The sequence below is a fragment of the Ambystoma mexicanum genome, chromosome 4p (assembly GCF_040938575.1).
Source record: "Ambystoma mexicanum isolate Mex_15411 chromosome 4p, UKY_AmexF1_1, whole genome shotgun sequence".
Classification (NCBI taxonomy): Eukaryota; Metazoa; Chordata; class Amphibia; order Caudata; family Ambystomatidae; genus Ambystoma; species Ambystoma mexicanum.
In genome coordinates this window covers 177,341,051-177,368,163 of record NC_090927.1, presented here as the reverse complement: position 1 = coordinate 177,368,163, position 27,113 = coordinate 177,341,051, and the positions used below count along the sequence as shown (strand labels likewise).

Here is a 27,113-nt window from a genome sequence, read left to right as displayed (position 1 = left end):
CTTGGATTGCATACTGCAGGACTCAATCTAAGACGGCAGCAGCATCATGTTTCAAGCGTGGCTGCTGCGGCATCCATTTCCATGGATACCATCACGCTGCTATGGCCTCACTTTTGCGTGACTGTTGGTATACAAGAGAAAGCCACGTTGCCAGCCATGCGTCTCAATGCTCCACAGTTCTCCAGTGATTCTGGACTTGTTCCTCGATTTCCTACCAGTCAGGTTGCTTTTCCTGCCTTTTGCCTGTAATTCTACCTTCTGTTCCCCCTTGGCTTCTTCCCTTGCCCTACTGCAGTGTCCTTGTCTTTGGCATCCTGATCTTGGGAGTACCTCTGAGGTAACAAGACGCCAAAATGTTCTCAAGATCTGAACCGAAGAAGTCCTACTCCCGAAACATACAGGACCTCAGGTACATCGCGTCATACTGTACTTGACAGATTGAGACGCCTCTCACCTTTACCCGTCATGGATCCTGTTCAGCAATTAAGACAGGAACTGGAAGCTCTTTGTACTGAAGTAGCAGCTGTACAGCAGGAAAATGCCACTTTGAGGGCTGCTATGGCCCATGATACTACCACAGAAAATGCTATGGCTCATACCTCAGCGATGAAATATGATTGCGATCCTCGCAAGCTATCAGAGTCCTGCAATCATTGCAAAGAACAGTTTTTGTTCCGCCCGGCTCATTTTTCCCTGGAGAGGGCCAAGATTGGGTATATTTTGAATAATCTTACAGGGAATGCAATGGCCTGGGCAATGCCATATATTTCTGCAAACAACCCCCTGCTCAACAGCTTTACTGACTTTGAAAAGGTATTTCTAGAGGCATTATAGTCGCTCAACCTAGTGTCAAAAGCACAGAACCAATCGATGAATATCTGCCAAAGAACCCAAGACCGAGTAATGTACATAAGCCATTTCCGTCAATTAGCTGCCGATGCCCAATGGCCAGAAGTAACGCAACTAACCTTGTTTCGCAGAGGTTTACGATAGGAATACAAGGAGACATTGGTCCATGCACAAGAACCGGCTGATTTTCAAGCGTTGATCGAACAAGTCATCAAGATTTGTTACCATCTGACTGAGAGACGAGGCAAAAAAAGAAACAAGATATGGTGAATACAACTTTTCCAGATGCCAGTGACCCCGGTAGCTTCTGAACTACCTTTTCTGGAACCCATGCAGTTGGGAGCCATTACGGTCCTTTGTCCAAAGAGGAAAAGAAAAGAAGAACCAAACCGCACTGTCTGTATTGCGGAGGTTTAGGTCATTTTGTGGGGTCTTGTCTACACCGCACAACAAAGTCAGAGGGAAACTAGTGGGCATGTTGTCCCCAGGGAAGACGACAACAAGTCCAAAGGATACCCATGTTCTTCCTAATACCAATTCATCACCTATGCCACCAGCAAGTCTGCTAGTGCTGGATTAAGAATTGGAAACATCGGATCCCACCAAGAGCATTCACAGCCAGGCATTGTTGCACTGTGGGGCTTCCAGAAACTATTTGGATCAAACATTTGCAGAGACTAACGGAATCAAATTGGTCCCTATGGTGGTACAAATCATGGTCAAGGTCATTGATAGGACTACCCTGGCATCCGGACCCATCTGTCTTCAGTCAGCACCCCTCCGATGTATTATTAATCAGCATAAGGAAGACCTGTTTTTTTACATCATTGGGGTCCCCACACACCTTGTAGTTCTGGGTTTACCATGGTTGATGTACCATAACCCTTTCATCAACTGGACCACACAGACATTAGTGTTCGTATCCAGTCAGTGTCAAGCCGTCTTGAGTGGCCCATCCTCCCTTGTGGGTAAAGGCAATCACAACAGTCATCAGATGTGTTCCTTGTCTTTGGTACCGACTGAGTACCATTCTGAGTATTGGAAAGTCTTCTGCACTCCGGAAGCTATTCCCTTGCCTACCCATTGCACATTTGATTGCAAAGTAACATTGGAACCCGGAAAGCTTGTTTCTGTGTGGAAGAGTGTACTATTTATCACCCAAGGAACGGATAGTGTTACAACAGTACATCAAAGAATACTTGGCCAAGGGGAACATAGAACCATGGCGGTCTCCTGCTGGAGGTCTGCTATTTTTTCTGCCTAAAAAAGAAGGGACCTTGCATCCATTTATATTACCTCCAGCTCAACAAATAATAGTAAAAGATTGTTAACTACTCCCACTCATTAAGGTCATCATGGAGTCCTTGAAGAACACCCGCTTATTCACTAAGTTAGACCTCAAGGGTCGCCTCATACGTATAAATCCAGGCGATGAACGGAAGACAGCATTCAAGACCCCTCTGGGCCATTCCGAATACATGGTCATGCCTTTTGGACTCAGTAATTCCATCACCGTTTTCAAGAGGTACATGGATTATGTTTTTGCTGACCTCATAGGTCTAAACATGTTGGTTTACCTGGACGATATTCTTATCTTTTACGCCATGCTGGAGGCGCACCAGAATCACGTGAGAGAGGTCCTGTCTCTTCTACAACATCACCTGTATGCCAAAGCCGAGAAATGTGCCTTTCACCAGACTCCCATAACTTTCTTGGGATAGCTAATTGGAGAAACCAATATTCAAATGGATCCAGTCAAAGTCTTGGAATTACAGAATTAGCAGGGTCCCCATTACGTGAAATCCATACAGAGGTTCCTAGGCTTTGCCAATTACTTTTGTGAATGTATTGCTGAATTCACCCACCTAGCTTCTGATATTACCCGGCTTCTTCACACTAATTGTGTCTTCCAGTGGTATGAGCGGGCAGAAAAAGCCTTTAGGATCCTTAAAGGGTCCTTTATGGAGGCCCCTATCGTACATCAGCCAACAACACAAGACCCTTTGTTGCTGAGGCGGATGCCTCAGAAGTTGCCATTGGGGCAGTCCTGGTGCAAACCGATCCGGTGACTGCTGAGGAACATCCAATTGCTTACTATTCAAGGAAATTAACCATCGGTGATCAAAATGATGCACTCATTGAAAAGGAGCTGTTGGCTATAAAGGGGCCCTCGAACAGTGGCGTCACCACATATTGGGATTAGCGCATCCAGTGATTGTTCAGATGGATCACCGAAACCTGGAACATCTTCGCTCACTGCAGTGCCACAGAAGCTGACATGCTTGTTGTACCTTATTCTTTGCCCAGTTAGATTTTACCATAACATGTATTCTAGGCACTTCAAATCCCAAGGCGTATGTGTTGTCCAGATCAATATATACTGGAAATGCCTGCCAAACACTTCTTGAATCTCATCCAGTTCTTTTTGGACTGTATCCAGTTGTTACCACAACCAACCCCTATTCACCAAATTGTCTGACGATCGAAAGTATGAATTCAAGGGTAGCCTTCTGTTCTGAGGGAAACTACTTTTTATACCTGAAGAAGAACATCGTTCTGTTCTTTTTGCTTACCAGGTCTCCCCTGTTTCTGGACATCGAGACATCAAACCACGATTGAACATGTACAAAGAGAATTCTGGTGGCCTGGTTTAGCAACCCAGGTTTCCGTCTATGTATCTACTTGTCCTGTTTGAGCACAACATAAAATCTCCCGCCAGCATGCAGTGGGCTCCTAAAACCTTTGAAATGTCCCCCATATCCTTGTCATACCATCGCCACTGATTTCATCATGGATCTACCTAAGTCTCCTTGTAACCCCTGTATCATGATGGTCGTGACTGTTTTTCTAAATTGGAACACTTCATACCGATGCCAGCCATCTCTACGGCCAGTCTTTCGGCTCAAGCTTTTCATCACCACATGTACAGACTACATGTTCTCCCGGACAAGATAATTTCCTATTGAGGATCCCAATTTATTTCCGTATTCTGGTCCCAGCTTTGTAAACATCTGAAGTTCAACTACGTCTCAGCTCTTGTTATCACCCACAGACAAATGGACAGACCGAGAGAATGAAACCAACACTGGAGCAATATCTACGATGCTATGCCAATGCCTTTCAGAATAATTGTAGTTCCTGCCTACATACTGCAGAAGTATCGTGTAACAACTATAAGCATTTCACCATTAACTGTACCCCTTTTTTCTGCAGTTATGGATTACACCCCAAGCTGTTGCATACACACCATACAACCCTAAGTCATACCATCAGATGATACTCTGGTTACCGGGCTCCAGGATGTACATAAACTGGAAGCCAACACTCTTCGACAAACCAAACAAATCCTAAAAACACAGGATGAAAAGCAAAGTACACCTGAAAATGACTATGCTCCTGGGGACAATGTCTGGTTGTCCGCTAAGAACTTACCATTGTGGAATCTCCCTACAGAATTTGCACCCAGACACCTGGGTTCCTTTCTGGTATCTGAGAGAATATCCTCCATAGCCTACCGCCTGTAATTGCCCAAACAATGGCAAGTTCATCTAGTCTTCTATGCTTCCCTTTTGAAGCGTTATGTTCTGAATCCGAATGGAAGAGTGCCTACTCAGCCAGCCCCTGTACACCTGGCCGACGGTCCTGAATATGAAGTCCAAGTGGTTTGTGATTCTCACTTTCGCTGTGGTCGATTGTACTTTCTCACCGATTGGAAAGCTATTGTCCTAGTCACCTAACATGGGAATGTGCTACCCAAGTCCATGCCCTTTAGTTTGTTCGGAGGTTCTTTCAACAATACCCATGGAAACCTGGGCTCTGTTATTTCGTGAGGGGAGGCAGGTTGTCTCACGCGTGAGCAGCGCATCCTCACCTACCTTGCCGGGACACTGGCGATTGTATCCGCAATGGTGGTTGTTCCGCTTAACGCTCTCCTGGCGTCTTGGAGAGTGAACTGCAGGGCTCAATCTGAGATGGCAGTGCCATCTCGTTCCTAGAGCAGCGGCTCCAGTGTCCGTTTCCATGGATACATTATGCTGCCTCAGCCTCGCTTGTGCTCTGCTGTTAGTTTAAGAGACAATACCACGTTGGAAGCTGAGAGTCTCAAAGCTCCCCAGTTCTCCTGCAGTTCTGAACTTGTTGCTCGTTTTCCTGCTGGTTAGGTTTCTTTTCCTGGCTTATGCCCGTAATTCTGCCTTCTGTTTCCCTTTGCTTCTTGCCTTGCCCTACTGGGGTGTCCTTGTCTTTGGCTTCCTGATATTGGGGGCTGATCCTCTTCTTTAGTCTCCTACTTCCCCTTCCTTTTGCTTATCTCTCCTTGGACTCAGCTTGGCTCTTTGGACACTTGAACACCCTGTATCACTCCAGAAGCTTAGGGTAACATCTTCTTCTGCCCTCCGAGTTCAGTGCTTGCACTGCCCTTTCACAAAGCAAATACTGGGAGGTGAGTCTGTGTTCTTGGGGGTTTGGTTCCGCTGTCTCCCATGTTACACTTCATGGGAGGAGTCTGAGCTAGAACCTTAGCTTTAAGCTTATACATCCTGGAGCACCTCAGAGGTAACACACCGCCAAGACGTTCTCAAGATCTGAACCAAAGAGTTCCCACTCACGAAACATCCAGGACCTCAGGTACTTAGCGCTCGCGTCACCTGGTGCTTGACACTATCTAAATGCCAGAATGGATTTTGTGTTCAACAGGGAGCTCCCTTCAATGGGCTAATAATAACTCTACTTCACTCTACTTGAAGCTAAAGCAATAGAGGCGGGCATTAGCGTGTATTTTGCCAGCATGTATTTATCTGGTGCATATGAAAGAGTAAATCGTCAAACTCTATTGAAACAATTAAAGTTGTGGAAGATCCCAGTTGGCCTGTTGAAATTACTTTTCATGCTTCACACAAACACATCTCTGAAAGTTAGACTGAACAGTATGGGGGACTTGACAGATGAAATAGCGACTTAGAGACGTTTAGCCAAGGTTATGTATTGGCCCCCCAGCCTATTCAACCTATACCTCTCAGACCTGGATGATTCCTTGTATGTAGAGAGAATGTTTCCTCCTGGTATAGGGAAGTTACTAATCCATTGGCTGGCTTTCGCAGATGATGGAATCATCTTCTGCTAACTCCAATTGGGAGGAGCTTAAATGGACTGCTGAAGTATGCAGGATGTAATGATCTGATAATAAATAATCATAAAACAAGTTATTTCCTATTTTGGACACTCCACTATAAAAAGGGATATAAAATGGTCCATTGAAGGCGTTGACATATCTGAGATTTCTAATAATGACTAGACTAAATAAAGGAGTATTAATTAGAACCCTCCTCCCCCATATATTGCACAGATGAACGAAATGCAAAATCAGTACTGAAGATGTTAATTAATTCCAGTATTTAAATACTATAAACAGAAAGATGGACTTGATTTATGGTTTGGAACTTAAACCATGTAGCGATACTTTATTTTTTAAAAAAATGGAAGGCCTTATATATGCAAGTCTGTACTATCGCTTCCATCTTGCGTAGCAACAGTAGTGATCCACAGTTATTTAGGCCTAATTTCACTGCCCTCAATGGTAACCTGGATATCTTTTCATATTTACGCAAAATGTATGTATCCATCTAGTGACTCAGTTTATAAAGATCTTTTTGAGGTATGCATCAAAAAGCTGTCGTGCCCATTAGTAGAATTTGTTGTAAATGAATGTGTTGAAAGTTCTCCTCATTGGTAATCCCAATAAAGTAAAAGACAAACTATGTAATTGTGATTGGGAAAGGTACCTACATTTGGATAAATCATACAAATTGTATGCTGGAAGTGCTCAGGAGGTGGTGAGACATGGGGCCACTTCCTAATTATTTAATTAAGTTCCCCTAACCCAAAGCTCGCCGACAATGCCTACGATTCTGATGATTCCATCTACTTCCTACCCAACAAATTGTAGTAATGAGAGCTGGTCGATCGGTGGAAGGGCAACTATGCAGGTTGTGTGTAATAAAAGATGAAGTGGAAACCATGAAACATTTAGTACGGAACTGCCCGCATTTGGAAGTGTTGGCGTTGCGATAAGTGAGTAGAATAGTCCTCAATGTAAATATGGTTACAATTGGCTCCTTGTGGAAAAGGAAGCTTAATCGATTGATTATTGTGATTTTTTGGAGAGATATTAGAGAAATTAAGTGTAAATATCTTACTGTATGATGCGATTAAATGAAATGTTTTAATGAATTATGGTATAGCAGAACCTTTAGTGTGTTTATAGGAATGTGGGTATATATCTGTGATGAATTATATTTTGTAATGCTGTTTAATACAATAAAAAAAATAAAGAATGTATAGCTCATGTCCATTTTGGTCAACCTGTCTGTAGCAGTCTGCACACTGTGGAACTGTTTTTTAGTATGTTGTCCCCACCTTCCTAAATGCCTTTTGATTTAGAAGATGTTTTCAATTCTGATAGAGATGGTTGGGGAAGGTTTGCAGATTTTACTCTGCCGTGCATTTTATTCATTGTTTCATGCAGACCTCCCAAACGTAGTGGCATTGAACTTGGAAGGTGTGGGTGCAGTGGACCTGTGTGGACTGAGCCTGGTTTGCTTTTACAGTTAAACCATTACTTTGCTTTGACGAAGTAGAGGAATGAATATGGCGTAAGCCATGTCACATCTATGCTATACATCTACTCTTGGTATTGTCGATCTGGAGGTATTATAAGTTATTATTTATCTATTGTGACAAGTCCTAGGGTATTCTCACTGCTTCCATGGGGATGCCCCTTCCCATGTGGCCAGGTTGATGAGGCCGCATCCTGATAGTCCCCCCTGGGTTGGTACTCAGGAGGTGGATCTCACTGGCTGCAATGCCCTCCATGGGACCAATGACGATCAGCTTGGGAGAGCACAGTATTCCCCTCCTTCCTTTCACACCCCTCCTTCTTTTTACCCTACTCTGTGCCCGGTGGTCACCCATACATCCATCTATTGATGTAGACTTGAGGAATCCAAGTCATCTAAAAATACTGAGCTGAAGAACAGTGATGCTGAACTCCATGGTGATCATCACTCCAGGCTGGATGGAGTAGTGAGGAATACTTGCAGCAACCAAAACATACAGTCTAGTTGTTGCCCAAAGTGCAAGTTAGAGAAAGGACTAGACCATTTGTCAAGCCTGCCCCTTAGGAACCGAGAGCGAAGTTTGAATGCTGAAGACCGAGAGACACAGACCAGCCTGATTCTGAACCAGAGCCGTCTTCTTTAGAAGTGCTGCCAAGAACCAGCAGACCACGAGAAACCGAGAACATCCAAGTGTGTGAGAGACTTGGGATGCCTCCTGGAAAGAGCTGTGCAGCCTGACTCGCTGACACCGAAGCAGGGATGTAGATGACAACAGAAGCATGGAGAAGAGGTCTGGAAGGTTCCGCAGAGAGTCAGAGGAACCTGAGCAGGATGCTGCGCAGCGGGAACCCAAAAGCATGGTATGGGTGCTGCCTGGGTCCATGAGAGGGGCTGTGAGCCGAAAGAGGGCAATCTAAGGAGGGTCTGGGACCCAAGTAACGAGGTTGATGAAACGTGTGTCAGGGACCCTAACAGAAATATGAGTACACAAATGTATAATACATTCGTAGACACTTGGCAGGAGAGTAAACCAAGTGCCCCGGAACACCAATATAAAGGTGTATGGGACCCGAGATGCATTAAGGCTGATAACATACGGGTTAAGGACCCCAAGAGAAATATGAAGACACAAGAATATGTTGCACTAGTAGACAAGTGTCATGGAAGACGAGCACAAGGGGGTCTGGGGCCCTGAGAATATCAAACCGAGAGAGAACTCAGGATATGCTTGGCAGGTGCTAGTTTCCCGGGAAAAGGAAAGGGATAACAAACAAATCAGAAAAGCTGGAGAAAACATTAGAATACATCCTATTTGGAACAGTGCCTGGAAGGGGGGTACACCAGCTCTGTTCAACTGGATATTGAATGGAGAAGGGGTGGAAAACCTGCATCTGCAAACCACCAGGGTCTGGGACCCATATGAAGTTCGGAGAGGCCTACAAAAGCAAAGCACACGGGTCTGGAACCCAAGCAAGAGCAAAGAAACATATTGCCAAAGGGCTGAGGCCCAGAGCAAGTCAGAGAAAGTCAAGAGGGTGATGGGATCTACGTGAAATAGAAAGGAACTTTAAAAAGCTGAAACCAAGGGTCAGGGGCCCATTGCCAAAGGAAGAGACATTTTCAAAGTGTGACAGCCAAGCCTGGCAGTATAGTGTACCAGACTTGTGGCTACAGTTTTGATTTGGAGGAAGAGATCAGGGGAAGAAACTCCCCCACTTTGATACTTGGGATCTGTGTTTAAAAGACATACATTCTGTTTTCATGCCATGAACTGAACTGTAAAGGTCCATATCCAGAACGAGAGAAGCCTCCTTCTGGATCACGGAGACACCCAGCTTTGCCTTAGTTAGTTTAGTTCAAGGGACGGAAATCGGTTTGGGCACAGGACGGTGCACTTTGTAAGTTACAAGACATCCTGACAGAGCCCTTAGAGTTTTGTTGAGGCAGGGCAACTCCTCCTAAAAATAGGGCAAGGTAGGCTTTTTGTTTTCTTAACCTTTAACCTTTAAAGGTCTTTGCCAACAAGCATGCCACTACTATGTCAGAGTCGTACTTCTGCACCCTTACAGTATATTTGTGTGAGGCAACAGGCTCAAAACACAATAGTTACAGTACAAATGCGATCTCATATTATTGCTGAACTATCTAGAGAGCGTTTAGAATGCTACAGGAATCCCTCCCTAGCCAGATACAATATTGGTTGGGATGAAAGTATCCAAAAGTATGAATTAGGGTGATATTGTAGCTTTTTTTCATAACTGATGGTTCATTCTCAGTGTGGCCAGGGGGAGGCAGCCGCTACCTGATCCTAACTCTGGGGGTGGTACTCAGAGGGAGCATCACACAGGAGGCGATGGCTGTCAGGGAGATGAGGTGACTCCATTAGGTGAGACGCAGTGGTCCTCCCTCTCAGATGAAGAAGACCCTATAGTTCCCAAGTTTCCAATGGCATTTTACAGATCCCTCCATTTGTAAAGCCATTGAAACTCCTTTGTGCAAATAAGCATAGGAAGGACACCATTCACACCTCATATATACATAAAACAACTTCAACTTCTAATGTTTATGATGGCTTTTATTCTTTTAAAGATTCAAAGCAAAACAGCCTTGAAAAGTTCAAAATTCCTATGGACGGGAAATGTGCCACTGTTGCTATGGAGGGACATGGAGGGTCAGCAGCCACAGCAATTCTGTTGGAAGTATAGTCCAGCAAGAGCCCTGCAGTCTCACCGGTCCACAAGAGCTAATCTGATGCTGGAGCCAGTGAGGGTCAGAAAAGCCGGAGAAGCTTTCGATAAACTGCAGCTTCACTGCAGCAGTGTACCACTGTCCTGAGACGCCAGAAGACACGATACCGGTGAGTCTGCCATTGAGCATTGGGGACCGCCAAGTTGTGCGGATAGGCATTCGGACAAACAATTAAGTCATTTGAATACTGACCAAGTCTATTGAAAGGACACAACGTATGCAAGTCCTCATATAAGAAAATGCATTATGAAGAAAGCTGGAGTGAATGTTATCCTCAGCAAATGAACGTTAAGGAACAAATTGAAAGGCACATTTTGTACAAGTCTCCTTATAAGAGAAGTCAATTTGGGAAAATTTGGAGCAAGCATTGCCACAAGCAAAAGCGTACTAATGAAGAAAGCCAATCCCCATATATGAGATGTCAATATGGCAAGTAGTAACTGAAGCTAAGAGTATCAACAGGGAAGAGGTACAACTGTGTTATACTAATACTGAAAAGAACATTGTGTGAAGTTCTGGTGAAAGAAACCATCAGGCAGTTATTCCTTTTTGGGGTTAAAGATACCTGGCAAGAGAGTATACCAGTGGATCTGCAAGATCCATAAGGGAAGAGAACATTGTCAACATTGTGAGAAGTTTCCTTGGGAAACCATCGGGCAGTTGGTTGTTTTGGGAAAAGATACCTGGCAGGAAATTGTCAACATTGTGAGAAGTGTCCTTGGGAAACCATTGGACAGTTGGTTGTTTTGGGAAAAGATACCTGGCAGGACATTGTCAACATTGTGAGAAGTGTCCTTGGGAAACCATCGAGCAGTTGGTTGTTTTGGGAAAAGATACCTGGCAGGAGAGTACACCAGGAGATCTAATCCTATATGGAAGAAGAAAAGAAACATATCGCCATCCTGAACAAAGTATTGTAAGAAAGAGACACTTCCTCTAATCTTAAAAGATTAATTGAGAATGAGCCATTTGATCTCCTCTTAAGGACTCATTGTTTGCAACAAACACTCTTGCTGTTCCGCCTGAAATAATCCTGGGTAAGGGAAACTAGACACATTTTTACTTACTCAAACCAGAAACACTTACCACACACCCTTCATTGTTATTTTATAGTGTGAGGGTCAGATACTTTTTGGACACAAGGACGGTAAGTATCATTTTGATGACACAACAAAGACAGATCTTTAGTTTTAGTTTCCTATGCAGAGAAACTCTAATTAGGATGGGGACAGAAAGGCCTTTATCCAACCCCTTTATTTTAATAAAGATGTCTGATGTTGAAAACCTCAAAACTTTGTGTCTGCCTCTCATTTCTGACCTCTGACACTCCACACCACCAATGCTCAACAGCTGGCTGTGTGCTTATCGGCAAGCTACACATAAGTGCAAGTCAGTATAATTCGCACAGGAAATGTATTTGAATATTGTTGGTTGGGGAATATTAAAGAGCATTGCATTTTTGAAAGGCAATTCTTTCGCCTTTGCAGAGATATAAAGGTTGCTATCCATGTCAAAGTGTAACAACTAGTAATGCAAAAGGAAATAATCTGGAGTTAAATAGAGAAATATCTTGTCTTAGCTGCTGCTTCTATTAGTATTTCTCAATCCATGTTTATGTTTATGTTTATGTTTATATGCTTCCATAGCGCCGTAAACCCGCAAGCATCAGGGCGCTGTGACACATAATAGGTACAGGCTAAATTGGACATCCAGATCTCTGGCTCCGGTGGGTATCAAGAGGACTATTTAAATAGGTGGGTTTTCAGGAGTTTCGAAATTGGAGGTGATTTCCTTGGCTTCTCAGGGTTATCGGAAGGGCATTCCATAGCTGAACCGCCTTTACTATGAAAGATCTGCCCATACCGGATTTGAGCCTGTGTTTCTGTTCGACTAGTAAATTCTTACCAGCTGAGCGAAGATGTCTCTTGGGTGTATAAAATTCAATATTTTTCTTTAGATAATGGGGCGCTTTGCCAAAAAGGCATTTATGTACCAAGGTGAGGGCTTTAAATTCAATCCTGTCTTTGACTCTAAGCCAGTGGAGAGATTCTCTCGCTGTGTTAACATGGTCTCTTCTAGCCAATTGTTTTACAATCCTGACCGTGTCATTTTGTATGACTTGGCAGGTATGTATGTCTTTAGCGCAGCCCCCTATCAAAAGGGCATTGCCATAGTCCAGCCTTGACAACACTACTGCCCTGGCAATGGTAGCCATGTTGTTGTCATTCAAGAACGGTCTGATGGCCCTCATTAATTGCAGATAATAGGCAGTGTTCTCACATAAGAGATTCGCCTGGGCCTCTGAATTAACCGAGGAATTCATCATCATATCCAGCGTCTTTACTTGACTGGAGACTGTAATGATGGCTTTTTTAATCTGGAATGTTTTATATTCCCCACCCAATTTTTCCAATTGACGGCTGGAGCCAAAAAGCATCAGCTCCGTTTTTGAGTCATTTAAGCACATCCAATTGGATTGCATCCATTCATCAATTTTGCTATATATTGCGCCTAATTTCTCGCTGTCTTTCTGATGTGATCCCTCTATCTCTATAATAAGTTGTGTATCATCTGCATAATTGCAGAAAAACACTTCCAATTCTGTCAGTAGGTCAAACAGTGCTCGCATGTATAAGTTAAAAAGCATGGGTGAGAGGCTCGCGCCCTGTGGCACCCCAAACAGAATTTGGGTGGGGTCTGAGAAGTTATCGCCCCAGTGGACTCTTGCTTGACGGTTGGTAAGAAAGGAAACCAGCCACTTCAAGGCCAGGTCCGAACAGCCTACGTTGTCTCTGAGTGCTTTGACCAGCAGGTCGTGGTCCATCAGGTCGAAAGCCGCACTTAAGTCTAATAACATCAAAATCCCCATTTTCTGTCCATAAGGCCCAGCATATGATTTTGAAGGTCCAACATGGCTGATTCCGTGCTATGAGCAGCTCTGAAACCAGATTGCCGATGATGTAGGGATTCTTGTGTTTCCACGTGAGCCTGTAATCGCTGGGTAGCCAATTTGTCCAGTATTTTCAGGACGAAATTAGTGTTAGTAATGGGTCGTAGATTCCCTGGGTCCTTTGGATCTAGCCCTACCTCCTTTACTATGGGTGTGATTGTCACCTTTTTAATTTCTTCCGGAACAGTGCCTTCTCTGAATGATGCATTAATGATCTTGAGTAGTATAGGGGCAAAATGCTCCTTGTGTTGCAGAATAATGTCAGGGGGTAGGACATTTCCCTTCGCACGATGTAGGTTTCATAAGATCAAGCAATTTTAGTAATTCTGGTTCCGTTATTGGTGTAAACATGAACGTTTCCTGACTCTGTTTCTTTTTACACTCATAGGTGCTGTCATCCTTTTCTTGTCTGGCTGAAATGATGTTTTGCCTGGCTTTGTCTATTTTTGCTATAAATGCATTTTGAACAGTGTTACAGTCTTCTTTGGATGGAGCTAATGATGGTGTGAGAGTTGTCGGTTTTTCCACACTCTTTAAAATTTTAAAAAAGTTTACTTGTTTTGTTGTCTGCTGACTCAATTTCCTCAAGTGGTCGGCTTTAGCTAGTTTAATTCTTTCTTTGCATTTCTTATTCGCTACTTTCCACTGTTCTTTATTTTCAGTGGTTTTGTCTACGAGCCATTTCCTATCAAGGGCTCGCTTCTCTATTTTAATTGCCTCTATGTCTGAGTTGAACCATTTCTTATGGTTACTGTTTATTCTAATAAGCTTCGTTTTGAGGGGTGCGATCTCATCTATTAGTAGTTGTATTTGAGCATTATATACCTTGAGCATTTCCTCACAGCTGACTTGCTCCTGAAAGGAGGTAAGTATTTTATCTATGCATGGCCGGATGTGGTCTATGGTGATTTTTTTAAAATTTCTACTGGTGACCTTCGAGTGGGGATTGTCATTGCATGATGCCTGTAGTTCAATATTTAGTGTGACCAAGTAATGATCACTCCATATGCATGGCTCTGTCTTGCAACTGGAGAGTTTAAGGTTGTTAGCTATGATCCAATCCAACTGATTACCTTGTGGAGTTGTTGGGACCTCATTTATAATGCTAAAATCCATATTGGTTAATTGTTTCTCTAAAAAGATGGCTTCCTTATCCTTTTTGTTTCCACGCCAAAGATTAATGTCCCCCACCACCAAGTTGGATACATTGGTAGATTTAAGCATGGCCAATTGGGAGCATAGTTCATTGGCGAAGTCTAAACTCAATGAGGGGGGTCTATATATGAATATTATATTGAGGCATTTATGAGGGGTGAAAGTAAGTTTCATGTGGATTGTTTCACGTCCTTCACAGCTAAAGGAGGCCTTAAGCAATTTAAACGTCTCTTTTGCTATGATAGCAACTCCACCACCTGCTGCTCCCTCTCTATTGGCGTTATATATGATGTATCCGGGTGGGACCGCTACTTCACATATGGGGCCAATGGGGTCTTTTAACCAGGTTTCAGTCACGCAACATATGTCCAGATTTTGTTCCATGAAGTTATAGTACAATGCATATCCCAAGCATCATAAATATGATGTTCTTTCTCTTTCTTCCATGATACAGGTGGGCTTTTGGTTGGAACCCCAGAAGACCCTTCTCTGAGTAAGATGTTGGGAGAAGAGGAACTTCAGTACTACGTCCAGCAGTTCAAAAAGAGTGGGTTCAGGTAATGTTGAATGGTGCATCATTTCTTAGCATATGTTTGCTGGTTTGTAATAACCAAATATACCATCAAATTGTTTTTGTGACAAAAAGGATCAGATGCTTATGGTGGCAAGTGTGACAGCACAATGTGGAGTTGCTGCACATATAACGCAAATGAATGAGGAGGGAAAAACAGCAAACATTTGGTGGCCACGGGGAGCCCCCACTGTGATTGCAACCCCTGGCCATTGTCAAAGGTGGTCATATCCTTGATTTTGCATCCTAGGCTTTACACTCACAGTGTGACACCCTGGGAAAAACGACTCCAGAACCATTATTTGGCATTTAATGAACAAGCAGGTGCTTTGACATTCCACACAGCATCCAGCCATGGCTCAATGCATCGAGTAGGAATGAATTCACAGAACATGTCGGATGCGCATGATCCGACATTGACCTCTACCCAAAGAGAAACCTGAAATGTACAGCATGCTGAAGAAACGCATGCAGCATGCATTCACACTCAATTTGGAGGCACACAAAACTGGGAAGGAATCTCAGCGGATCAGGGAAGCCATAGTACTGTGTCTGTGGGGTGCCGTGATGGCACTGATCCCAACATGGTGGACAGGGTTTATCCGACTTCCGCCCCTAGGAGCATGGAAGGAGCCAGTTCCTACCAGAGAAATACACACAACTGTAGACAAACGAAATCACTGGCCACGCAATAAGGGAGGAAGTGGGACCTGTGATGAATAAAGGGAATTTGTCTCTTTTCACCAAGTGAGAGCCCCTTCCAATGAGACTAGGGAGGTGAGCCTGCTCTGCAATACCCTTTCAAGGGGTAGAGACAAGTGGGACCTCACCAGCAGAGAATTCCCCTTTGGGGCACAAGAACTCCCGTTCAAGTGAGGAACTCCCGAGAGATGTTCACCTTATGGCCTACATGACAGGTTCCACAACATCAGAGGTTTTGAATATCATGACTGGGACAAAGAAACTAGTGATGAATACCGAAATCTTATTAATAAAGAACATGTTCCTTAAAGTTCCAGTATCCAATCGACTGGGACAAATAGATTAAATAACAGACACTTGACGTACTTTGGTAAGCAGGAAGAGTCAGACAAAGAGGTGGCCTTTCAATTTAAGAGTTTTATTTAACAAAAAGGAAAAGGACCTTTCTCGTTCTACAACAGAAGGGTTTGCCCTACCTAACTGAATTCTAACTTGGGTGCTTGTCGTCAGGGTGGTTGTCAACTAAAGTGTCCATCATCGGTCCAAAAATCCCCTACTCTGACCCTATGCCTAACAAAAGATACTCTAAACAACAGAAGATCACCAGGAGAATGACTCCTTTCTCCTGGCTTGGTTCAGCTTTAGGGCTGTTTTCTGAGAATCTTTCGAATTGACTTGTGAGTCAACAAAAGGTGAGACATGGAGAATGACTCCTTTCACCTATGTCACACTGTATCACTCTTAAAGGCTGTTTTCGGATAATCACTGGTCCTTCAAGAGTTCTTGTAGTTCCTCCCAGGGACTTTCCTTGTCATGGCCAAATGTTGATCAGTTCTTTCTTTTCAAAACAACGTTGAGTCTCCGGCTTCTCTGGTCTTCTCATTGAGCGATGAAATAAGGGAGATAAGTATCCTTGGCTTCTTCCACTATTCCTTCTTGTATGTTCCTTGGCTCTCAATGTCTCTCTTATGATTATTGTGACGAGAGAGATTTCTCCTGAGGCAGCCTTTTCTTTTGCAATCTTTCTTTTGATTATTCTGATGAGGAAGGTTTTTTTTATACCTTCCTTCCTCTTGGTAATTTTGGCACTGGTACTGTGATCAGGGAGATTACTCCTGATGCACTCTTCCCATGTGATGTATTTATCACTGTTACTGTGATGAGGGAGATTACTACTGAGGCATTCTTCTCCCTTAATGCCTTCTCAGTCGCTACTGTGAAGTATTCTTCAGTATTGATGGTTTTGACAATGTTACTGTGACGAGGGAGATTACTCCTCCTGAGATGTTGAACACCCTTGATACCTTCTCAGTAAATACTATGATGAGGAAGATTAGTCCCAAGGTACTCTTCAGTATTGCCCAAACCCCCACCGAGTCTCCCGTGACTCCTGTTACAATCTTTCTCGTGGGGCTCTTCCCGGGTTGTTGGTCTTGCGTTTTCTTATTGAGGACTCTCAGCATTTCTCTCTCCACTCCATGCTGTACCGCGTTGGCTCTGAGGCTTACTAGGTGGTTTTCCGCATCAGCGTAGTTGAAGGACTGCACGGTCTACCTGCCTGAATTAACGCCACCATTAGCCTGGTTCCAGATTCTGCGTAGATCGGTTCTCCATTACACAATGGGAGTTCTTAAAAAGCCCCTCACGGCCGATGACCAGCTTCTTCTGCATCCTCATTCCCAGGGTTAAACTTCCTGGGATTGACAGGCTTCACGCCAAGTTTTCGTTTCAGCAAGTCCCTTCTTGCTTTCTATGGTCTATAGCACAGTCTCCGCAGTGGAATGCCAGAGTCTCCCCTTTATGTCGACGAGGCATTATTCATGCTTTCTTGAGGCCACCTCTTCTCAATAATGCTGATACTTATAAAAGGAGTAGTTTGCATCACTCCTTCAATCTTCCTCCTCTCAGTACTTTCGAGAGATGACTCATGATCAACTTTTGTGTTCCTCCTTGGTTTGGTATTGTCATGTTTTATATAAGGAAACTAGGGAATATTCAGACCCAAATGTTTTGCAACAGACAAGTGCATTATCTGCAACAGTTATGTGGCGCTTTTAATTTGCGGGTGATGCTCGATTTGGTGGTGACACTGCTTCCTCTTCCAAAGGTGGTGGTGTTGGACCAGTGGTGCGGCTGAGACCATGGGTGGTGGTTGCACTGCCTGTTAAGCCCTGGGTTACATTTATGTTGCACTCAGCAAGGCATTGGGTTGTGGTGGTGATGTTGTCCTGGGGCAGGTGCTGCCACTATGGCCAGGATGATGATGGTGGGCTAGTGTGGCTGCTTAGACCACAGGCGGTGGTGCTGCATGTTAGGTCCTGGGTGATGATGTTGGCTGTACTCCTAGGCTCAGGGGATTTAGGGATTTGGTTGTCGGGGTGGTGCTGCTGCTGAGGCCCTAGTTGGTCGTGGTTGCAGTGCTGCTCCCATAGCCCAGGGTTGTGGTGTTAGTGGGGCTTAAACTGCGGGAATGCATGGCAGTGTTGGTCGGAGTGATGCTTCCTCTGAGAGCATGATTGGTGATGGTGGTGCTGCCTCCGCAGCTAAGGGTGGTGTTGTTGGTATGGCCAACTGATGCATAGGGCATGGTTGCTGATGGTGACACTGTCACTGAAGGCATGATTGGTGGCTGTGCTGCTTCCTGTAAGGGCTTGGTTGGTGGTGTTGGTTGCACTTGGCCATGGGTAGTGGTGCTGACAGTGGCTCTAGTGCTGTGACCGAGGTACTGGTTGGTTGTGGGGCTTGCACTGCCTCTAGTGTTCAGGGCAGTGATGTTGGTATATAAGTGGTGTTGCTGAGGCCACAAGCGGTCGTGGTCCTATATGTTAGGCCCTGTGTTATGTTGTTGGTTGCACTCAAAGCAATGTCTTTGATGGTGGTGCTGCCTCTACAGCCAGCGGTGGTGGTGTTGGGATGGACAGTGCTGCTACTGCAAGCATGGTTGGTGATGGTCACACTCCCACTGAAGGCATGATTGCTGGGATTGGGGGGGCCTGTTTGGCCCTGGTTTGTGGTGTTAGTTGCATTGCGCCATGGGTGGTGGTAGTGGCAGCAGTGGGGCTGGTGCTGCTGCTGAGGACCTGGGTGGTGGTGGCGACACTGTCTTTGCAGCCCTGGGTGGCGGTGTTGATGGGGCCATTGCTGACACTGTGGCCCTTGTTGAGGTGCGAGAGGGAGGGTGCATGTGACTGTGTGGGGTAGCATGCATGATTGGGAGCACGTCAGACTGCATGTGATGAATGAGAGAAGGTATGTGCAAGAACGTGAGTGTGAACATGAAAGAGAGATTGTGAGTGTGAGTGCATACGTGAGACAGCGCACATGCAGAACCAGTGTGGATGTACTGTGTTTACAAGTGTGCATCATGGAAGCGTTATATGATGGGCAGAGAAAAGGAGGCATATGGAGGTTCAGATTGGCAAGGGGGAGAGGTACAGGGAAAGGGTGGCAAAAAAGCATAAGTGGTGAAGAGAAAAAGGGGCAGTGAAAAGAGAAAATGGTCAGGTAAGTGAAGGTGTGAAGAACTGGCAACAGGGGTAGCACAGAGAGGAAGGAGCAAAGAAATTGCTGCCAGTAGGATGGGCAGCCCTGGCGAGGTAATGTTCACGAGGGAAGGACGCAGATAGGGCAAGGTGGCGGCACATGAAGGTCTAATATGAATAAGGACATGGTATTTAAATTGGCGTGGTTGGAGATGCAAAGGGAACAAGGTGCCAAAAATGGAGCTGGATGGCTGAAAAACGCATTGAGCACCGCTGTCATTGTAAGCCCAGGGTGCATGTGATGGGAAGGAATAAGTAGGAGGGTGCATGCTATCCATCAGAGTGCATGCAGGAGTGGGGGATGTCCATGCAAGCGTGTGAGAGTTGATGCAATATTGAGAACAGAGTGTGAGTGTGCGCATGCAGGCTGGTGTGAGAGTAGAGTGCATGACATTGTAATACGTGCACATGAGGCGTGGTGACACAAGGGGTATTAGAATAGATACATGGAGGCCGAGGGGAGGCACAGATTGCCGATGGGGCGAACACGGGAACCAAAGAAAGGGGGAAGATGGCAAAAAGAAGAAAGTGTGTACATGGGCCGTTTCTCTTTTCATCCTCAACTAAGTAGTGAAAAGCGAGCAGAAGTAGGGAAAGGAACAAAGAAAAAGAAAGTGTCAGCGGTGGGGCTGACGAGCCTGAGGAGGGGTGTCACAACAACGATAATGGAGGGCCAGATTACCTTTTTAGGTGCGGCCAGGGGTCTTCCTGTTGCATGTCACAGCGCCAGATAAGAGTTCACAGGACAAGGCTCCAAAGGTTTCCAGACCTTCATTTTTAAATTGGCCTACTGCAAGTTGCTCAACAGAGACGGGCTCAGGGCCCGCTGAGCTAAAATGGAAACTTTTGTAATGGGTCCAAACAATGTACTCTCCATTTGCTTTTTGTGTGCTCTGTCCCTTAGTTTACACCCACCCCAGCCCTCCAGTTGACACGCTGACTCCTCATCCCAAAACGGAGGTATTCACAGGCTCATTAAACTCTGCATATTAAAAGAATAAAGTCGGGCTGTTGTGAAACACTCGCCCTCCATGCAGCTAGCTGCTTATAGGAGGAGGATCCTTAACATATGGATTTTTGTTGACATTAACGTATATTGAGTGGGAATGGTGTCAAACAGCTGATTTTGCGATTTATTGCAAATCGCAAGATCACGATAAGTTGGAGGGTATGAGTATTACAATAACAGAGAGAAGTCTTCTCAGGTTGGCTCTTGGAAGACCTCAGGGATTGCATGTTCTCAAAGGTAAGGGGATTTGGGAGTTCCATCACAGAATGGGAGTCACTGTCCCCATGAGGGGAGTCTGTCCCTGTGAGGTCCCACATTCCGCCACCCTTATGGGCATTGCTTCGTAGCGGGCTCACCTCCCTAGCTTCACATGGATGGGCTCCCTTGCCTCACAGGGATGGGCTCCCTTCTGGGGAGAATTGACGAGATCCTGGGAAACGTCATTCAGTATAAAATCTAGACAGGAAATGTACATTCCCTTGTTCCCTCCCTTTCCTATGTTCAACAGAAAAGCAGTATGGTTGGAGATCTAAAATCCAACGCATTATACAAGGATTCGTATCATTCCTTAAGCTTTATACAAAGATTTGTATCATTCCTTAAGCTTAGCCAAGACAAAGGGGAATGATCAGTCACTAACCTGAACTTGCAGCCGATTAGATAATACTTTACATATGATACAAGGATTCGTATCATTCCTTAAGCTTTATACAAGGATTCGTATCATTCCTTAAGCTTTATACAAGGATTTCGTATCATTCCTTAAGCTTAGCCAAGTCAAAGTGGAATGATCAGTCACTAACATGAACTTGCAGCCGATTAGATAATACTTTACGTATGCTATGGCCCATCTGATAGATAGGGCCGCTAGCACAATAGTGGCATAGTCCTTCTCTTGAGAAAAGTGTTTCCTGCTAATGTAAAGGAGAGGGTGTTCTACTCCTTCATACTCTTGATAAGAACAGCAACAGAGCCTACTTTGGATTCATCTGTCTGTAGGATAAACTCCCTGTTGAAATATTAGGGACCTCGAGGACAGGCTCACTACATAGTGTATGTTTTAACATGTTAAAGCTATCCTGATCTTGCTTCCCCCACCAAAGTTTCTGCGGCTCTGCATTCTTTTTTGTTGTTGAATTTTTTGTATTATTATAATGAAAGGTTAACATACATGACCCTGTGCTTAAATTCTACTTTACATTCAAATAACCGTTTCCGACATCGTTCCATGGGGACGATTGCAGCTCCTCTAGTACATCAGTGGCTGCGATGAGCCTAAAAAGGCACAATGAGAGACATCGGGCCTCATTACACGGTAGGCGGTAAGGGTTTACAGGAACCGGTATTTTACTGGTACCGGTAAACCCTTACCGCCTTACTACGAGGTCCCTTTGCGGGTTGGGGAATTTAACGCCTGCTTTTTGCAGGCATTAAAAACCAACCCGCAAAGGGACCAGGGAGCTAATTACGGTACCGCAATTTGCGGTACTGTAATTAGCGCCTTCCCCATTCCCATAGAGCCCTATGGGGCAAAAATGGGAATGGGGAAGGGCAATGGGGGAAGGGGGAATTACCGCCCCACCAACCTTGGAATAGGGCGATAATTCCCCTTTCCACCAAGGCGGTGCCGGTATTTTACCGGCATGGACCAAGGTGCTAACAGCACCTTGGTCCACCCCCATCCGTGTAATGAGGCCCATCATCTTATATCAACCTGAAGACACATTCTTATGACATAATCCCAAACCTACACTGTCCACAAGGATCCGAAAAGTCCACCAGTTAATAACCTTAATATGAACAGTAACAACTGGCCTAAGTAAAGATCACCAAACCTAGAGGAAAGAGGATATAATTACGCTAGCAGCAATCGTATCCGTCAGCTCTATTATCCTATGTGCTAGGCATGCTGAGGAGTAAGAAAAAGTGATAGAAAGAGAGAAGGGAAGTCAAATAGAATTAAGGGGGTGTGAGACAGGCATGCTATCAAGAGAGACACAAACTCAAAAGTGACAGTTTGCAAAACTTTATTTAATAAAGTTCTGGGGTTGGTGTAATACCTCACAGGCCCTAACGCTAAAGGGAATGTTCCCTCAATTCATGTTTCTAAGGCCAGTCGATGTCTGCAAGTCCAAAACAAAATCTGTCTGTGTCTAAACGTATGCTTGCGCACACTTTTTGACAAAATGTGGTAGGAGGTCTTCTTAAAAGAAAATAGTGGTTCCAAAAAGAAATATAAACTAAGGCTGGTTTTAGCTTGTTTTCCCACTAGGTTTAGTTCTGCTAATGTCATAGAAATGGTGCAATCAAACAGTGTTGTTCATGAAACCTGATCCACAGTATTCCTGCAATATTTTCAAACAAGTTTCAAGGTCTCTTGTTCCTTGGTATTCCCTTCACAAGCTTCAATTCTTTCAAGTTCAAACAGAATACAACACAGTTCCTTGTAGGCTTCTCAGGGTTCCCTTCCCCAAGCTTATGCCTCTTTGTTTAATAAAATAAGTATTCAGCCATAGTGGACCTCCCAGGGTTCCCTTGCCCAGGTTTAGGCCCCTTTGATGCAACACACAAAAGTTCCTCTTGTCAGAATGCGTCCTTTGTTAATCACAGTTCTTTCCAGGGCAGTATCAGAGACTTTCGAGAACCCCAGGCTCTTTGATCCTCCTTGGCGTGACCACTCTGATGAAGAACCCCTCTCCTTTTCTTCTACTTTCATAATCTCTCTCAACTTTCCTCTGTTGGGGTTTCGTGTACACCTTTTCACAATGTCAATAGCTTTCATACTTTTCCTGCTTTACTGGGCAATTGCACTTGCACCTGTTTCTTGCTCCTTTTCACTTTACTGTGCCTCTTGCACACTATTTCCTTTTTATCATGCTCACTCACACTCTTTTGTTACTTTTGGGTCACTTGCACCCTTTCCTTGCTTTTGGGTCGTTTGGCCCCTCTCTTGCTTTCAGGTCGCGTGCACCCTTTCATTGCTTTCAGGTCCCTTGCACATTCTCTGTGTTTCTTTCGTTTTTCTTGTTTCAGTGCCTCTAGCGCCTTTCACTTTTAAAGTTCTTTTCTCGTTTTAACTCCACGCATCTAGCACAGTAAACCTTGCTTCCTTTCTGCCTTCTTTCCTTTTGCAACACTTGCAATATGCTTTTTTTAAAAACTTTCTTTACTTTCATGCCACTTGCAACAAGGTTTCAGTTCTGCTCCAACCAACCCACACACTACAGAGTTTCTCTCTTCCTTTCTCATGAAACTCACCAGAAAGCACAGCGCTGGCAAGTGGTCTTCCTCCTGTTACTTGGGTCGAGGGCAGTGTCTCACCACCTTCCCCTCTGACACCCTTGAGACCAGCACAAGTCCAAAGGGAATGAGCAGTTCTTCAAACACGCCCAGCAGCTTGCAGTCGAGTACCTCACTCCGGCTCCTTGGAGACACAGCTCCCTAGCCATGCTGCACCCCCTGTGGCATACGTGGTCAGCTTCTCGGCACTCCGTTCTTCTCCAGGTTCTTCCGGGCTTCCTCACTGTTTCCTGCTGCTGCTTGGCTGCTGTGTTCAACACTGCATCTCCAGCTTGTTCCTTCACCTGTGCAGAACCACACCTTTTATAGTCCTCAATGAAGTCAAGTGTAATCAGCTGTGCACAGTTAGAGAAGAGTGCCTGACCTTTGCTGACTCTATTAGTGGGACAGTTCAAAGGTGTTAGATGATAGGCCTCCTTTCGTATCCCTTTGTTATTTCTATGGGTAGTCCTCATTGCTCTTGATCACCTCTTCTTCATCCCAGTACGTATTTTGAATTGGGAGGGGGAGATGGGGTGTGATTGGAAATACCCATTTCAGAGTGAGGGGGAGTGGGTTGGTGTACAATTAGGAAAGCAGCTATGTCTCACCCTTGGATATTCTCCTCCCAATCCCCTCTGACCCTCCAATCAGGTGATCCTTCCTCGCTTGTCCACCCACAGGGTCGGCATCCAAAAGCGATAGCCCTTCCTTGGCCACCTGAATGGAAGATCCCAGGGGAGTAGGTGGGAGAACACCATCAGGTTTCTCACACAGGGGAAAAGAAATTCTACCTTATGAGGGTAGAGGAGAAGGAAAGAGAAAGAGAGAAATAAAACAGGTAACAATGTTAATCAGCCATAGGTCCTGCAGCAGCAATTGATGACCAAAATACTTCATCAGTTTACTACAGTTCTACACAGTTTAGCATGAGCGCATTGGTATGATGCACTTCTCCTACTCCTTTCCAGCATCCCCACAGCTCCTTTCTCCTTTTTTTCATTTCCCTTCCCTATCCCTTTATGTTGTCAATTGCTTAGAATCCTACAACGTTCTAGATTTGTTATGATGTAGTCTCCAGGTTATGCAATGTACAGTTTGTCAGTTGGTGGAGATGACTTGATGGAGATGGCTGCAGCCATACATGATACCACATAAACTTAAATAAATGACTGTACCTTCAGTGCTATGCACGTAACGTCCAGTCATTTCTCTGGCGACGAGGTTGTTAGAACTAATGTCCAGGCATGAATATATTTATAAGTCCTTTAATCAGTAAGAGATACAAAGACAGCAGGCACCCCCGTGAGAGGCAGGCTCCAACTGACCACACTGGAATGTAACAAACACCCCTGTGAGAGGCAGGCTCCAACTGACTACACTGGAATGTACAGTAAAATGAAAACACTCTAAATAGAATTACATGACATCACAACATCTCTAATCTGCTAAGTCTTAGTCTAATGCATGTATGACCAATTAATGAAATATAAAAGATACACCAGAACAGAGGTCTCTCCTCTCTGGCTGCAGCAGAGCACAGAGGACAGCTGTGCCCACACATTAACTTTCATCAGACCGCTGATGTATCAGTCTCATAGAGAGGTGTATCCAAAGACTTCCAGGAGATTGCAGGGAACGAACCGCAGAGCGGAAAGGACGGAACACACCCTGATCAATGGCAGGCACCACTGCTGCAGAAGAGTGCATCACAGAAGGTGAGCTGCGCAAGCCGCGAACCGTGCCGGTCAGTTGAAGGGAACTGGCTGCCATATGCTAGGCTCATTACCCCACGTACGGCGCTCTAAGAGTTGCGTAGCTTACGCTAGGTGCGTTGAAGGGGTGAGCAGCAGGAGATTAGGCTTGCATTACGCATCCTGAGAGCATTGCGTATTGGGAAAGCTTGCATCAACCAGGCCATCAAGCAGCGTTGCGGAGGCCTGTGGGCGTCAACACTGTCTGTGCTTACAACATCCCAGAGGGCAAGGAAGGCCCATTAGAGAAAAGGACCTAACAATTTGTACGCCGACATGAGCAGAAGGCCATATTGGTGTTGCTTAGCGTCCTGTTGCCACAGCAACATAGGAGTTCACTGCTTGACCACAGAGAGCACTGCTCAGGTTAGCAGAAGCTCTGAATAACACCGGATCAAGAGGAGGATCATTGAACAGAGGGCCCCATCTTCAAAACAAAAACAAGAAAAGAAAAAGAGTAATGAAAGAAACAATAATAAAGAAAAGGGGAAGAACAAAGAACAATTTTCTTGCCTCTTTCATTCTATTTCTTTTAATTTTTAATTTTTTTTCATTTGGCTCCAGGAAAGGAGAAACACAAGGACTCATACAAGGCCTCATCATGGTTAGCATACCTGCAACAGTCTTTTTCCTTTTGCACCCTGGAGAACCACTCATCAAGTGGTAGGAGGACATTTTGAAATTCATGTTGGCAGAGTATGGGCCAAATTATTAGATTGAGAGAAAAGTTGCTCTCTTGTACCATTGTCTAGGCAGCGCAGGACAGGGTGTATTTGAAAGACTTCCCGATCCTGTGTAACCAAGTGATGTCAATTCCTGGAATAGCTTTATTATAAGCATAATAAAGCTTGACAAACACTACAAGGTCAAAGAGGACTTTGGCCAGGTGCCATTTCGGCACCAGAGAACAAGAGTGGAGAGACTATTGAAGACTTGGTTACGGCGTTACATGGTCTTGCGATAAAGTGCTGCTTCAGTCACTGTCATGATTAGAACATTTGGGATCAACTAATGATCAAATGCACCGATCATTGAATCAGGGAAGACCTTGGGAAAGAACTTGGCCCAAACCTGGACAGGAACTAATGAAATTGCTAAGCAGGGGGATCACACGGCACAGTGCATCAAACAACTCAGTGCAGAAACGGAGAAGATCACCATTGATATGGGTCATACAGCAGTCAGTGCAATCTCTGCGGGAAGGAGCAAGAAGCAGAGGAACAAGATATATAGTGAGGCGAAAATGACAGACTCTAGGAAACCAAAGAATCTGTGAGGGAGAAGAGATTACAGCGGGTTTTGGAGGAGTGAAGGGCGAGAGGATGATTCACACAAATGAGAGATTTGTGATTTTCAGCAAAAAAGATGTTTCTGACGTGGGAGTTCACAGCACCTTGCAAACTCTCAGGAATGCACTGCTGTGTATGTTGAGTGTTGAGCATGTGGAGGGATGGGTCACTGTCACACTCCCCTGTGTCTCTGCAGGAGGGATGGACGAGCCTCCCTTGACACCAAGTCTTCACTTCCCCTGTTTCACCCAGAGGGATACCTGTCAAATACAAGGTGTACACTCAGACCTGAATTCACCCGATTCCCTTGGGCCCTTCCCTTTTCTTTACTGTGTGCTGTGAGGTCCCCTTATAGGCTTACCGTGATTTTTAGTAGGGTGTGCACTCCATCCTGCATTTGCATGGGCGCGATTCACTCATGTGATTGGTGCCAATGTCTGTAGGCTGAGTTCAGATGCCAAACACTGTTTTATGCCTTCACAGCAAGGCCGAGAGTTCAAGGTGCCAGTTTCTTCACTGGCTATAAAGTCCTTCCCATAAGTGAATGTTGCGCAGAGAATGTTGAGTGTCCAGAATTGTCCGTATTGTCTTTGTTTGGTATTTTTGTGGGTGAGTAGCGCTGCATGTAGAAGGTAGCTGCTGGTAGGCTTG

The 27,113-nt window shown here is 44.8% G+C and overlaps 1 protein-coding gene across 1 annotated transcript in view; it reads left to right on the top strand.

Moving 5' to 3' along the window:
* Nucleotides 1-27,113, top strand: part of EPHX2 (epoxide hydrolase 2) — a 1,142,911-nt gene that overhangs the window by 946,136 nt on the left and 169,662 nt on the right. The window contains exon 15 of the mRNA XM_069605642.1: nucleotides 14,771-14,873. Within this exon, the coding sequence (XP_069461743.1) occupies nucleotides 14,771-14,873 (103 nt within the window). The remainder of the gene's footprint in view (nucleotides 1-14,770; nucleotides 14,874-27,113) is intronic.